Raw genomic sequence first — 15196 nt, 5'->3', positions numbered from 1 at the left:
GTCTCTGTGCCCTCTAGTGAGTCTGGCTAAAGGTTTTTTCTATCTTGTTGATTTTTCTCAAAGAACCAGCTCCTGGTTTGGTTGATTCTTTGAATAGTTCTTTTTGTTTGCACTTGGTTGATTTTTCCCCTGAGTTTGATTATTTCCTGCTGTCTACTCCTCTTGGGTGAATTTGCTTCCTTTAAATCTACAGCTTTTCAGTTTGTTTTCAAGCTGCTAGTGTGTGTTTTCTTTAGTTTCTTTTTGGAGGCACTAAGAGCTATGAGTTTCCCTCTTAGAAATGCTTTCATTGTGTCCCATAGGTTTGGGTATGTTGTGGCTTCATTTTCATTAAACTCTAAAAAGTCTTTAATTTCTTTCTTTATTCCTTCCTTGACCAAGATATCATTGAGAAGAGTGTTGTTCAGTTTCCACGTGAATGCTGGCTTTCTATTATTTATGTTGTTATTGAAGATAAGCCTTAGTCCATGGTGATCTAATAAGCTGCATGGGACAATTTCAATATTTTTGTATCTGTTGAGGCCTGTTTTGTGACCAATTATATGGTCAGTTTTGGAGGAGGTACTATGAGGTGATGAGAAGAAGGTATATCCTTTTGTTTTAGAATAAAATGTTCTGTAGATATCTGTTAAATCCATTTGTTTCATAACTTCTGTTAGTTTCACTGTGTCCCTGTTTAGTTTCTGTTCCAGGATCTGTCCATTGATGAAAGTGATGTGTTGAAGTCTCCCACTATTATTGTGTGAGGTGCAATGCATACTTTGAGCTTTACTAAAGTTTCTTTAATGAATGTGGCTGCCCTTGCATTTGGAGTATAGATATTCAGAATTGAGAGTTCTTCTTGGAGGATTTTACCATTGATGAGTATGAAGTGTCCCTCCTTGTCTTTTTTGATAACTTTGATTTGAAAGTGAATTTTATTTGATATTAGAATGGCTACTCCAGCTTGTTTCTTCAGACCATTTGTTTGGAAAATTGTTTTCCAGCCTTTCATTCTGAGGTAGTGTCTGTCTGTTTCCCTGAGATGGGTTTCCTGTAAGCAGCAAAATGTTGGGTCCTGTTTGTGTAACCAGTCTGTTAGTCTATGTCTTTTTATTGGGGAAATGAGTCCATTGATATTAAGAGATATTAAGGAAAAGTATTTGTTGCTTCCCATTATTTTTGTTGTTAGAGTTGGCATTCTGTTCTTGTGGCAGTCTTCTTTTAGGTTTGTTGAAGGACTACTTTCTTGTTTTTTCTAGTGCATAGTTTCCATCCTTGCATTGTTTTTTTTCTGTTATTTTCCTTTGAAGGGCTGTATTCGTGGAAAGATATTGTGTAAATTTTGTTTTGTTATGGAATACTTTGGGTTCTCCATCTATGGTAATTGAGAGTTTGGCTGGGTATAGTAGCCTAGGCTGCCGTTTGTGTTCTCTTAGTGTCTCTATAACATCTGTTCAGATTCTTCTGGCTTTCATAGTCTCTGGTGAGAAATCTGGAGTAATTCTAATAGTCCTGCCTTTATGTTACTTGACCTTTATCCCTTGCTGCTTTTAATATTTTGACTTTATTTAGTGCATTTGTTATTCTGATTATTATGAGTTGGGAGGAATTTCTTTTTTTGTCCAGTCTATTTGGAGTTATGTGGGCTTCTTTCATGTTCATGGGCTTCTCTTTGTTTAGGTAGGGAAAGTTTTCTTATGTAATTTTGTTGAAGATATTTGCTGGCCCTTTTAGTTGAAAATCTTCATTCTCGTCTACTCCTATTATCTTTAGTTTTGGTCTTCTTATTGTGTTCTGGATTTCCTGAATGTTTTGAGTTAGGTTCTTTTTGCATTTTGCAGTTTCTTTGATTGTTGTGTCCATGTTCCCTATGGAATCTTCTGCACCTGAGATTCTCTCTTCCATCTCTTGTATTCTTTTGCTGATGCTTGTATCTATGGTTCCTATCTCCAGAGTTGTCTTCCCTTGGGCTTTCTTTATTGTTTCTACTTCCATTTTTAGATCCTGGATGGTTTTGTTTTAGATCCTGTTTGGTAGTGTTTTCCTGTAACTCTCTAAGACATTTTTGTGTTTCCTCTTTAAAGGCTTCTAGCTGTTTTCCTGTATTTCCTTCTTAAAGTCCTCCATCATCATCATAAGAAGTGACTTTAGATCCGTATCTTGCTTTTCTGGTGTAATGGTGTATCCAGGACTTGCTATGGTGGAAGAGTTTGGTTCTGATGATGCCAAGTAACCTTGGTTTCTGTTGCTTCTGTTCTTTCGCTTGCCTCCTGCCATCTGATTATCTCAAGTATTTGCTGTCCTCAATATATCTGATTGGAGCCTGTCCTTCCTATAATCCCAGTTGATTCAGGACTCCTCAGAGTCCATCTTTCTTTATGATCCTTTGCTTCTGGGCTCCTGTGAACCTGATATTCTGGGTGTGTCAGAGTTCTTGGCAGGCAGGTTCCTCTGAGACCCTGAAATACTGGTGTGGCCAAGCTCCTTTTATCCTTGGATCCTGTTGTCAAAGATCCTGGGCGAGTTATAGTGCCTGGAAGTGGTGTCTCCTTTGAGGAGCGTGGAGCTGTCTGGTCAGTGGTCCTAAGATCATGTGGAGAGTCCTTTAGGGACCGTGGGGGTGTCCGCCGACTCTGAGCACAAGCAGGTGACAGCAATTTACAGCTTCTAGTCAGCCATAGGCAGAAGCAAGCAATATTCTGCAGTGTTTCGTTGTTAAGCTGGGAGTTTTAGTAGGTTAGTCATGTTCCATATAAATTTTTACTCACTTGATAATGATTTTATGAGGACATAACTCCTATGAAAGTTGAGAAACATCTCTAGCCATACAGTCCAATCACCACCTTTTATGGGTAATAGAAAATAAAGCAGAATATCATAGTGGTAAGCTTTTCTACTCCGGATTCAGACCTTGGTTCTATTCCCAGATGGTCCATGGGACTAACAAAGCATCTATTTCTTCCACCATGATGTAAGAAATTCAGATAAATGTCTTTAGGGCACTTTCCAAACCCAAAATTCTAGGACTCTGTGAGCTATAATTCTACTTCAAATAGACAGCAGACCTTTAGCCCACAACATGGGATGGCTTTTAAGATGGTTGGAGTAGTGGGAGGCCTACTAAGGCCCTGGCAGCATCTCCTGCACAGGGTGTGGTAAGCTATGAAAACCCAGCCTGATTGGGAAGGAGCTGGGTCCAGATATCCTTGCCTTCTCTCCTTCTCGGTCATGTCCAATTGCAAGCCCCAATACACAATTAAATGGTGGAGGTATATTTGGACACATACAGATTGTTGTTTTACATCTCATACAGGGTAGCCTGATTACATAGTATCAGGGTTCTGGGTTCCCAGCCAATCTATGTGTCTTCTATTAAATATAGTCTTACAAATGTGAAGCTTGAGGAATTAGAATGATGGTGCCCTTATCATTTCTGTACTTTTCTTCTTTTCTTCCTAAGGGTTCTGCATGTAAACTAATCAGTTATGCATGTGTATGTGCACACTCACCTATATTCATATGTGCAGGTAGGTACCTGTATGTGGAAATGCACATGTATGCATGTGTATTAGAGTCCAGAGTCAACTTCATGTGTCCTTCCTCAGATGCTATCTGCTTCACTGCTCGGACATAGTCTCCCACTGAGAGTTGATGTTTACCAGTTAGGCTAAAAATTGTGAGCATTCCAAACGGAGCTCGACTTCTCATGCTTGCATGGAAACATTTGACTGACTGAAGTATCTTCCCCATCCCTCAACCCATTTTAATCTACTGCAAACTTTAAATGAATCACCCTTTAGGCAGTGGTGAGGACGTGGAGCTCAATGGTAAAGTGTTTGTGTGATGTCCAATGTCCTAGATTTCATTCAAAGACAAAACAAACAAAAATTTATCAAAACCTTTTCTGGAAATTGAATGTTCTAAATCCACTTTCACTTTATTTAGGAAAATAATTTGTTCAATGAAACGAGTATGATTTGAGTTTTGTTAATTAGATAGTAATTTTTTAAAAATAATCTAATGCTGATCTTACATTATGGGGCCCAAAGAGAACCCACAGTGTATTCAGGTCACCCACTATCTAATGTAGTCCATCCTATACCACAGCATCTTCCCAGAAACCCAGAACTACCCAGGGGAGCCCATAGGCTGGGCATGGCTGGCCTTTATTGATGGGAGCAGTGGGCCTGAGGAAATACTTCCAAATGTAGTAGGGAAGGAAGGCAGAGTGGAACTATGGGAGTGATTTGTGGGGTATGGGTAGGCACAGAAAGTAGTATAGTGGGAAAGAGACACGGAGACTCTCCTAGCAAAACACAGCAAAATATCTCTCCTAGCAAACTAGGCCCTACTCTCAAGAAAGCAAATATTCACAAGAATTGAGTGTTTCCGTGTGTTATACCCTTACGAAATAATGGACACACTCTTCACTCTGTTTTTCTCCCCACTCTACCTCTCCTTTTTTCCCCCTCAAAAAATGTCTTTCTGTACAGTGAAGGCTGGCCTCAAACTTAAGATCCTGGTGGTTCTGTCGCCTGCATGCCAGCATGCCAGGACAATTGATGTTTACCAGTATGCTTACCAACAATTCATTCTAAAGCATTCTGAATATCACAGTAGAAATAAAAGAAGCTGCTTGTGTTACAGTTCTCTGGAAAAATAAAGTCAATCAGAGATATAGACTAGATAGATAGATAGATAGATAGATAGATAGATAGATGGAGGGCGTGTGCATGTGTGTGTGTTTGGCTGGACAGATTAATTATAAAATATTAACCGATATAGTTACAGAGACTGAGCAATTCCAAATCTACAATTAGAAAGCCAGAGCCAGGGGAGAGCTACTGATAGGCTTGAGACTTTAGAACGCCAGTGCTTCAGTTGTCCATGATGGCAGAAAAACACAGGTGCCACATTTCCTTATGGGATTGGAAAAATCAGGCTTTCACTAGGTTTTATATGGCACATGTGTACTGGGAGTAGCCTGCTTTTTCCATTTTACCTATTCAAATGTTGGTATTATTTAAACGCAGTCTTAGGGATACACCCCGGAAAACATTTTACAAGATATCTGTGCACCCCAAGGTCCAGTTTATTTAACTCATAAAATTAACCATCCTAACCTACACAGTCTTTTGCACTCCAATGACATTCTGACAAGCTTAACACTAAACATTCAATTTACTGTGATATGAAAAACAGCATCCCTCAAGATGATGGAAATTCTGGACCAGTATCCCAAGATCACCAAGATACAGGTTAAATTACTTCTACCTGAAATTTTGTGTTCAGAATTTCAATTTTTTTTTATAATTTGGAGTGTGTGTGTGTGTGTGTGTGTGTGTATGAAGAGAGAGAGCAAGAGGTTACCTAAATGTAAGTAAGACATTCACATTTCATTTACCTATATATCTGTAATCAGAAGGCAATTTCATATACTATTTTTAGTGTGCCTGCATTATTTTGACTGCAGAAAGATGTGTGGAGCTCTGCACTTGTGGCAACATTGTGGTGCTTAAAATGTCTCGAATTTTAAAGCAATTTGGTTTTCCAACTTTCAGATTAGGGACACTTAACTTGAACTGTCACCTGTCTGCAGTAACGCTGTTCCAGAATTAGTAGTAACTTACCCTTATGACTTAGAATACAGTGACAGGCCCTGGTGGTGAATGCTTGTGCCAGTCAGGCTGGGCTTACATCCCGACGTGCCTGGTAGAAACGTATAACTAAGCATCTAGTTAAGCTGCTCTGTCTCTTCGTATGCTTGTTTACACTGTTCAAGTATTAATAATGGTGCCTAACTCTGAACAGACACAAAAGTTAAATTAGTTAATGCATACAGGAGACACATGCATAGGTAGAGGGGACATGGAATACACTAAAAAAGTTACAATGTCTATAACTGCATATGTTTTATTTTGAAATGCTATTTCAGCCTTGGCTCAAAATCACTGAACTTTGGTACAGTTTGAGGGAAAGTGTCCAGCCAGAGCAGTAACATGAGCATATTCAATTAGCCTACAGTTTGGATAGACCAAAACCAAAACTTCAAAGCCTTAGTTGGCTTGAGAGCGGTGCTAAATTTAAAAACAAAGTTTGAGTAGATGAAATAGAAAGTAACACATTGTAGAATATGCATGGACCGCAGAACATCTGATTCACTCCACTACTTCTGCTCCGTTTAGTTTGTTAGAGTTTAAAAAAAAGAAAAAAGTGCCCAGATTCTAGTGGTTCTTTGGCATCTGAACATTAAAAACATTTGCAAACAAACCAGTCCACCCCACAGCAGGCCATGCTGGAGAATTCCCCGTGAGGTTCTTTTTTGGGGTTTGAGTTGTTGCACATGGGTGACTGGTGTTTAGGGGACGTACACCTGATTAAAGGAGCTGCATCCTTGGGTAAGTAAACTAGGACTCAAGGCCCCTGAGGCTTGTGCTAATCTCTGAATTGTACAGCCATGTCATTCATAAAAGATCTTGTGACCACTTAGGTAGGCAGTGTGCAAGATACGAACTGCATTTATAGGGTAATACATGAAGAAATCCTTTCAGTATTTAAGGTGAGCCTGATGAGTTCTTCAGTGTTACTAGGGGGCTTTTTACCACCACAGTTCACTATTGCTGACTAGAGTGGAGGCTCTGATATATCTGTGGATCTTATGTTACTTTCTTATAGAGCTAGCAATCCTTAGAGGATGGTATAGAGTTTCTCTGACTCATGGATTTCTGAGTGTATATCATTTGGTGATATGTAAAAATGTCTATGTTACCAACAACTTGTACTTCTATCAATGGTGGTTTTGTTTTAAAAAGCAGATTCTCACATTCGCAGGTTCATATGCCTCAAGAAAGCCTACTATGGAGAGCTGATCCAGGCCGAGTTTTGAAACTGATTATATTGGTCCATTTAATGCTTAACTTGGGAAAATGTTTTTCCTTAAAATAAAGAGGAATATTTTCCTCGTTTCCCATTTACCAAGTGACTTAAGATAGAGGAGGATTAAGTCTCAATGGAGTGATTCAAAGCCAGCATTGCCAAGTGCTATTTGCTGCTGTCAATGCTCTGGCTTGTTTGGCAGTTTTGCAACGGGGCTGCCCTATGAATAGCCTCCTTCTCTCTGTTCCTAACTTGCAAATATATGGGTCAATTTGTATGCATTTGCCTGTTTATATTCATTCTATGTATTTGCATTTCTTCAGGAAAAGAAATTGAATCATGGTACCTGTATGCTATTGTTGGTTTCCTTACATTCTGTTCTTAGTCATGGCTCCGGTGGCACATGCTTTCTCTGAATATTACTGTCAATTTAAAATGCTTTTTAATCAGAAGGCCATTAGAGTGAAGCCAGCTTTGGTCCATTATGAGGCTCTGCACTTTTTCTTTTCTGAAAGCTAAACTCAGAATGCACAGAGCCGTGTTTCCTCCCTGTATATTCCATTATTTTTTTTTCCTTTCAGAAAGCGTGCCATTCATTTAATACTTCATTACAGCCCAACTGCAGTATGTATACATGGCGTGCAGAATGAGCCATTTTGTTTTAAAACAGATTGCAGATGAAAGGAAACCATTCATTTCTTGCTTGCTTGCTGTAATTACTAGAGCGCTAATTACTCCAAATCAGTGACACGCAGGGTCAGGAAAGATGACAACAGAAACATCAAAGGAAAGATGTGGCTCACTCACTACAACAGATTCTTCATATTCTCCGCCATGCCATTGTTTTACTGCTACTGTTTCCCAGTTGGATGCTGAGGGTTTTTTTAAAAGAAAGAGAGAAAGAAAGAAAAACATGCACACAGTAGTCAAGATTGCTCAATGTTTACTATGATTTCATTTGCAGTTTGACGGGGAGAACATGTATATGAGCATGACAGAGCCGAGCCAGGACTATGTGCCAGCCAGCCAGGTGGGTTAATTAATCTTCTCTGCCTTGTTTCAAATTGTAATTAAACAAATTCAAAGAGTTGCATTGCAAATGAGTAGCACTATCAGTAACTGCCGCAATCAGGAATAATCATAATTTATAAACAAAGCATTTAAGCCTTGTTTCCAGTTAATGAGATGGAGCTGATAAAATACCAGCCTTGGCAGTTGTTGAAGAATGCTACCTTGCTTCCCCTCCAGAATGGCAAGCAGCTGCTTTGCCAGCACGAGCTTTCCTAAACAGTTGTGTTACCTTTAGGAAATAAAGTCTTTACAGGTGCAAGTTATTTGTGATTCTGACTGTGGATATGAGTTTATCATGGAAAGCTACACACGCCACCAATAGCTTCAGTTATCAACCGTTTGGAGCTATTTTCGATCACTATCTTCATCACTGAGGTATTTTGGCTGGTGGCTCCTAGATCACTGTTTTGGGGACTTTCTGGGGGACAGGGGAGTAAGTAGTTTTTAGGCCCCAGAGCCTAAGCACAACTGAAACCTTTCAAGGGCACCTTTGTGTCCATTTCCTGGGAAGGGCTGACAAGGTATTTCATCATGAGAACTGACAGCAAAAGGGGAATGAGAATGTAAACGGTTACATTTATAAAAGTAAATGCTTGCCTATTTATTTTTAGATACTTAAAACCTGGCCCTCTAATCCAGAGAGGGCAGTTAAAGCAAAATTATAACTGCCCCAGGGTGCCAGGATAACATAGAATATCAGAACACTATAAGCAAAAATAAATAAGCAAATATATGAGAGTAGAGAGAGTTCAAAGTAGCATTTTGTGGACATTAACCTATTTTTTTTCAATAGTATAAATCACATTTGCCTGGAAGTTCACATACCACCCCAGGTAGTAGTTTTCAATGCCTATTTATCGGCCTTAGTCGGTTTGATTGCTGAGAGGAGAGGGGTGCAAAGGGGCTACATATGAAAACATTTTCTTTCACGGTGGTTGACAGAAAACTCAATCTAATGCATATAATAGGAAGGCTCTCTGTGAGCCAATGTCTCCAGCTTAACTAAAATCAGGCAAGCACACATCTCCATGAACTCAGCGTTTATTTGGAAGGCATTGTGACTACTGCCTTGTTTCCTAGACACTCCACTATATCATTCAAGCTTAAAGGTCATCATGAAGTTCAAAGGCCAGGAGTCTGCCTGCTTCCATTTTGGTTGAGAAGATCTATATAGGAACCAGTCTGAAAGGGAAGCTTTCTTTGAATGTACAATTTTTCCTTTACTGAATTTGTTCTGCTAAGTACCCTCCAGGACCCGTAGGTAGTTCTGAATAGGACTGTTTGATTAAAAAATGAAAAATGTTACTATTAATTTGCTTCTAACCATCAATCCCAAAACTGTACTGACAAGTTTAGTATTACTATTAGATTAAAGCCACTCGGTACCATCTCTTTTGGGCCTTTAGGGTTTTGAAGTGTGAGGGCTAATTGAATTTGTTTGAAACAGTAGAAACACAAACTCAATAAATGATTACAGTTATGAAACAGCTGCTCACTCGCAGAGAATCATTATGTCTGTTTTAAAGAGTTTTGAATAAAGGATGGCAACTTCAGAATATATGCATCTAAGCAATTCAGCTCCTTAAGATTTCTAAATTCAACTACAGTATGGAATATTAATATCCTACTAAAATCAAACAAGCAAGCTTTTTTTTTAATATTTCGACCAGGAGTTCCTAAGAATGTTTCCAATATAATGACTGTTTATAATGAAGGAATAAAAGAGATCCAAAGAATTTTGTGCTTTCCAAAGATATGGCAGCTTTGTGAGCCAGGAGTAACGTATTTTTTAAATGTTAAGTTTATTTTAAAATAATGTATTAAAATGTTTTTAGAATGATTTGTTTTAAAAATTAGACTAATGTAAGAGAATACATACCCTGGAGGCAAATAAACTTCACAAATTACCCAAGTCAAATGGCCTTTGCTAAATTGTACACTTAACATTCTTTCTGTTTCCTTCCATACACTGTGTTCAAGAATTCATCACCTAGTGCACTTTTTGGCAATTTTAATCAATGTATCCTTTAGGTAGCCATAAATATGATCTCTGCCTTCCTGTAGGGAAGAAAGGAGTTTTGTTCTGTTTCTGACCTAACATCAAACAGCTGCATAGCTTAGTGGTCCAGTAGAACTTGCCTCATCGCATCAGTCAACACTGTAATTCCTGTTTAGTTCTCAGCTCGGTGCCTGCCGTGGGACTTACAGACCACGTTGCTAAGTAGCAGCATATGGAACAGTGCTGTTGCTGCGATGCTGCTGCAAGCGAATGGCATAATCCTGAACTTGAGATGATTTTTATAGAAAGCCTACGCTGGAGTTGCTCCAGAAATGAAAGTACACTGTAAAAATTAATGATATTCTTTTAGATAGTCTCAAAGGACTCCTTGCCCTATCTGCTGAGAGCATTCTCTACCTCTTAAGCTAGTATATACAGACCCTTAAATGCTTCTGCATATGGCTTGGTAATTGATAGGCAGATTTTAAATTGAAAACACCACCTATAATAAGACTGACAAGTATGTAATAAAAGCCCATAACATTGCCCCTGCGCCCTGGCGCCATGCTTGGACAACTGACTATTTTCTGCTCTAACAGCTGTAACTGTTCTGGGCACTCAGGACTTGGCTTTAAACACTAGTTAACTTGTTTAAACCCTGAATATAATCATCTTATTCCATGCAAGGCAATATTTCTTTTTGTGTGCTTCCACACCCTGTCTGAAGGGACCATGTTGCTGGATAGCCCATGACTTGGCAAGATCTGCCTTGTCCAGTTTGAGAGAAGCTGTGAAGAGACTAACATAGAGTCAGATGAGAAGGGGACAGATATCCACAGCCTTCTTGTCATGCTTGAGTGAGATAACAGAGTTAGAGTAAGAAACAAAGGAGCAGCTACGTTAAAAGAATAAGTCTGCGGACCTACCATGCAACATGAAGACTGTTGTTAACATACTTGAGATTCTTCCCAAAGGAGTAGATGATGTTCCTGCCTCATGCCAAGATAAGGGTTCCTCTGTGATGATAGCCCACATTTGCCTATTTCTCTGCAGGAACCATTTTTGTTATGTCTACATATCTTGAATAGATACAACAAAATTTATGTTCAGGAATTATCTAGACTGCTATGACAGAATGTATAGCAAGGAGATGGGGAACAGGGATTCCTGACTGAGCAGGAACTGCCAAACCTTCCCTAATCTTCTCAGATCTGCTTTCTGGGGAGCCATCCTTAGTGTTTGTCATGGTAAGCTCTTCTCTCTGGCTCCCACCAGCATGGCAGTACCTCCCACAGTTCCTTAGATGTGTCCTAATTTAAGATGGCTGTGACTGTCTGAACTGAGGGCCTCACAGGTATGGGTGTCATTTGGTTTTCCTCAGCAGTGCCTTCTGTGGCTCCTGAGATAGACTATTCTTGGGTGCACATCCTTGCTTCCCATTCTTTCTTCTTCCATGGACATTTGAGGAGCATTCCTTTTCACATTGCCGCTTGGTACTCTGCTCCCACTGTGCAGTCTTCGGGACAGCATTGTGTTTCTGGTCCATGGACACAGAAACTGCTTCTTCAGGAATAGGTCTGTGTGAAAAGGTGAGGAAGGATGGGTCATATTTATACAGGAAATAGTCCCTTGCTGGTGGATTTTCAAAGGTATTTCTGATATTCACTAATGTAGAAACTTAGGTTTTGTGGTTGAAAAAAATTTTTTGAGAAATTACATCATCCATGACCTTTGCCTTGACTCTATTCATTTCTTTCTATTTGATTGTCCTATTCCAGCCCCCCTTCCTGCTTCCAGCACCTCTTCTCATACCTTTCTTCTTCCTTTCCTTCTGCTGTCTTTCCTTCCTGGGAGGATTATCCTTCAGTTTGAATGAATTGTTTGTAGTAACTCAGAACCTCATAGCATACACTAAGTGGTAAGCATCCATATACCTAAGATCATACTCTACATTCTTCTCAGGGTGGGCTCTATTTTCTCTCTGCCTCCATCCAACCTCTAATCTGCATCAGAATTTTCTCTCATATCTTCTACTGAAGTCAAGGTCTCAAGCAAATGGGAGATGCTATGCTTTAGATGGCTGTCCCCAGAGGTCCAAAAGTCACCCTCATCCTCTTCTGTACAGTGGTCCTATTTGGAAGGGATGCCACCTTTGGGAAGTAAGGCAGAGTGGGAAATTCTTAGTCCATAGGGGATACACTCTTACTGTGGATTGTGAGACCGTGAGCCCTTTCTCTCTCTTCATTCCACTTGCCATCCAGCAGGCCTACCTAAAGCAAAGAGGCTGAAACTTTACTGAAACTTGTAAAACTCTGAACCAAAACAAACCTTCCCTTTGTAAGGCAATTGCCTCAGATACTTCTTTATTCAGGAAGCTAACCAATAACAATAAAGTATAGCGGTGCTATGTTTTCCACCAGTCTTAAGAAGCACTGACTCAAACTTTTTACAGTTTATTTAAAATACAAATAAAAATTCAGGAGCATCCATACATGTTGGAAAACTCTTCTGAGTAGCTTTGCTTTCTGACTCATCTGGGGACTTGTACCTGGTAGCAGTGAAGACTTCTACTTCCTGGTTCATCAACTTGTGATGGATGCCCTCTGTCTTTCTTTCTTTCTTTCTTTCTTTCTTTCTTTCTTTCTTTCTTTCTTTCTTTCTTTCTTCCTTGCTTCCTTCCTTTCTTCCTATCTTCCTTTTTTCTTTGTCTTTTGTTTTTCTTCATGCTTTTTAAATTCATTCCATTCATTTACATCTCAAATGCTATCCCACTTCCAGGTTACCCCTCCCACATCCACCCTCTCCCCCTCCCACATCGACCCTCTCCCACTCCCCTTTGCTTCCATAGGGTGCTCACCCACCCACCTAGCACCCCCCTACACTGGAGCATCAAACCTCCACAAGAACAAGGGCCTCCCCTCCCACTGCTGCCAGGCAAGGCTGGGCCAGCAACAGACCAATGCAGATGTGGGTGCTTGGAGTCAACCATCAGACTGAGCTCAGGGACCCCCTGGGAGAGCTGGCCCTCTGGCTTTCTTACACATTAAACTTCTTTTCTAGAAGTCATAAAACCACTACCTGACTAGTGAGCACAGTCCTATGGGGATGCCTTCATTACTCAAGCTATTCTTAATCCCAGGTAGTGTTGGCTCCACTTTTGACCTTCCTTCTTTCAACAAAAACATTCTGTTCTTGTCACCATCCCTCAAGAGTTCACCCTACACGCTCACTTCTGCCACCTGCCTGATTCTCTTCACTGTAACTGAGAGGTGGACTTCCAAGGTCTTTCGGGTGTCTCACATCTCCCATATGGAGGGGCAGGCTTGCTACTCTGTGGTACATGAACCCTATGTGGCCGTGAACCCTAAAAGCTAGGATTTGCTGCTCTTCTTTCTCTCTAGGCCTGGAAAAATGTTTGAATCATCTATTTATCTGCAGCACTATTTATTGTAAGATAAGTAGATGAATAAACACATTTTGTTTGGTTTTGTAGATTGAACCATAAATTCTTTGACACTTTCATTCCCAAGAGTTCCCAATTTTGCCTTGCTAAAATGTAGCATACCTCATATTACTTGGTTTATTGTAGTATTGTCTGGGTGATAAGCCAAGACACATTTAATCTGAGGTGCCAGTGTCCCCTCCTCCTGGGAGAGTCATTTCAAAAACAGGACATGCAGTGTTAATAGTTAATATGGTAATACCTGGAATTATCACCACAGCAACTTGCTGTTGTTTATAGTAAGCAATCCAATGGTGGTGGGACCTTTTGGCTCTCCAGTTCAGTTTTGCACCAATATTTCCCCAAACCTATTCTAAGAATTATATTCTAAAATTTGCAAGCATGCCAATGACCATTTTGTAATTATATGTTTTCCTAATGAGAACATGCTGTAGATCAGAGTGTAAATGAGGTATGGTAAAAAGAGCCTGGAAAAGGTTGTGTTTTTAAGAATATTTTTTAAAGTTAAAAAACAAAACAAAACCTCTTTATCATGGGCCATAAAAATATCCTTGATTATGGCATAAATTTGAACCATGGATTAGACTGATTGCTTTTAGATTGGTTCCTCTTGGAAATTTTTCAGGAGTAAAGTTAACCTGACTTTTTGACCATTGGCCCAATAAAATGATGAAGCTGCATGTATCAAGTAATCTAGTTAGCCCAACAGAGTCTGGGATCTTAACAAGCACAGACTAGTTACTCAAACCAGTCTTCAGTATAACATTCAAATGATTACTGTGCGGTCCCAGAGGTATTCATTACAGACAAAATTGCTCCTGTTGCCTCACATACAGGCTGAGTTTTCAATGGGAAATGAAAGGATGCCTGGAAAAACAGGCCACCTAATTAAGTTAAACTACGCCAGCATTTGGCCTGACATCTTCATTACTCAAAATTTAAAAGATGCTTCACTTGAACACACAAGTTACTATTGTTTATGTTGTGTTCTTCCTAAATTGGCTTTTTACATGGAAGTCTGTTTTTCTGCATTATATCTTGAAATAGCTCACATATTTCTTCTACTTTATGAAAATGTCTTAGTGGCTGTATGGATACTGAATACAGGCACCATCCAAATAGATATCTTTGAGCTCATGCTCATTAGACACACATCAGTCTTCCTGCATATTTTCTGGATCATTTATGTACCAGAATGGTTAAACTTAAATTTATTATTATTATTAATTGCTATTATTACACTTTATTATTATTTTGTGGGATGTTAACTCTGTTAATTACAAATGACTGTCTGTGTGTGAAATACAAATTTCTTAAAGTGTAGCTAGACCATAAAATGGAAACTGAAATCCATTTGTCCCAGAGAAGTGTTCTGTTTCATCCCTGCCAGCAGAGCTATTTCAGGAACATTTTAAAACATAAACACATGTGAAGCTCGCCATTCCTGATTGCCAGTTTCTACTCATTGACACTAATGAGGCTGCTGACAGGTTAAATGTTGTGTATCATATACATTTCCAAGCGGTGGGATTTGTGAATATACGACTCATTTTTAACTTTCAGAAAATGAATTTGTTGCTGGGCATGCTTGAGCATTTCATTAGAGTTGTCTAATAGTGCGGTTTTTTTCAGGCATAGGGAAATGCATCTCAGTGATAAAAACGATAAAAACACGTGAGTGGAGCAGCGTCTGTGGTCAAAGAAGATCCTGGAGCTCCGAGCTCCGAGCTCCGTTTGGAGCTTGGTTTCCTCAGCGGGATGGTTTCCTCAGTGGGATGGTTTCCTCAGCGGGATGGTTTCCTCAG

The 15196-nt window shown here is 39.6% G+C and overlaps 1 protein-coding gene across 2 annotated transcripts in view; it reads left to right on the top strand.

Annotated features, from left to right (window-relative positions):
- Positions 1-15196, top strand: part of Tox (thymocyte selection associated high mobility group box) — a 302843-nt gene that overhangs the window by 137921 nt on the left and 149726 nt on the right. For both annotated transcript variants that reach the window (XM_021160035.1, XM_029476656.1), the window contains exon 3: positions 7823-7888. In XM_021160035.1, coding sequence (XP_021015694.1) covers positions 7823-7888 — 66 coding nt within the window. The remainder of the gene's footprint in view (positions 1-7822; positions 7889-15196) is intronic.

The sequence above is a fragment of the Mus caroli genome, chromosome 4, assembly GCF_900094665.2.
Source record: "Mus caroli chromosome 4, CAROLI_EIJ_v1.1, whole genome shotgun sequence".
Classification (NCBI taxonomy): domain Eukaryota; kingdom Metazoa; phylum Chordata; class Mammalia; order Rodentia; family Muridae; genus Mus; species Mus caroli.
Note: the sequence above shows the minus strand (reverse complement) of the source record. Positions and strands in the feature narration are given on the sequence as shown.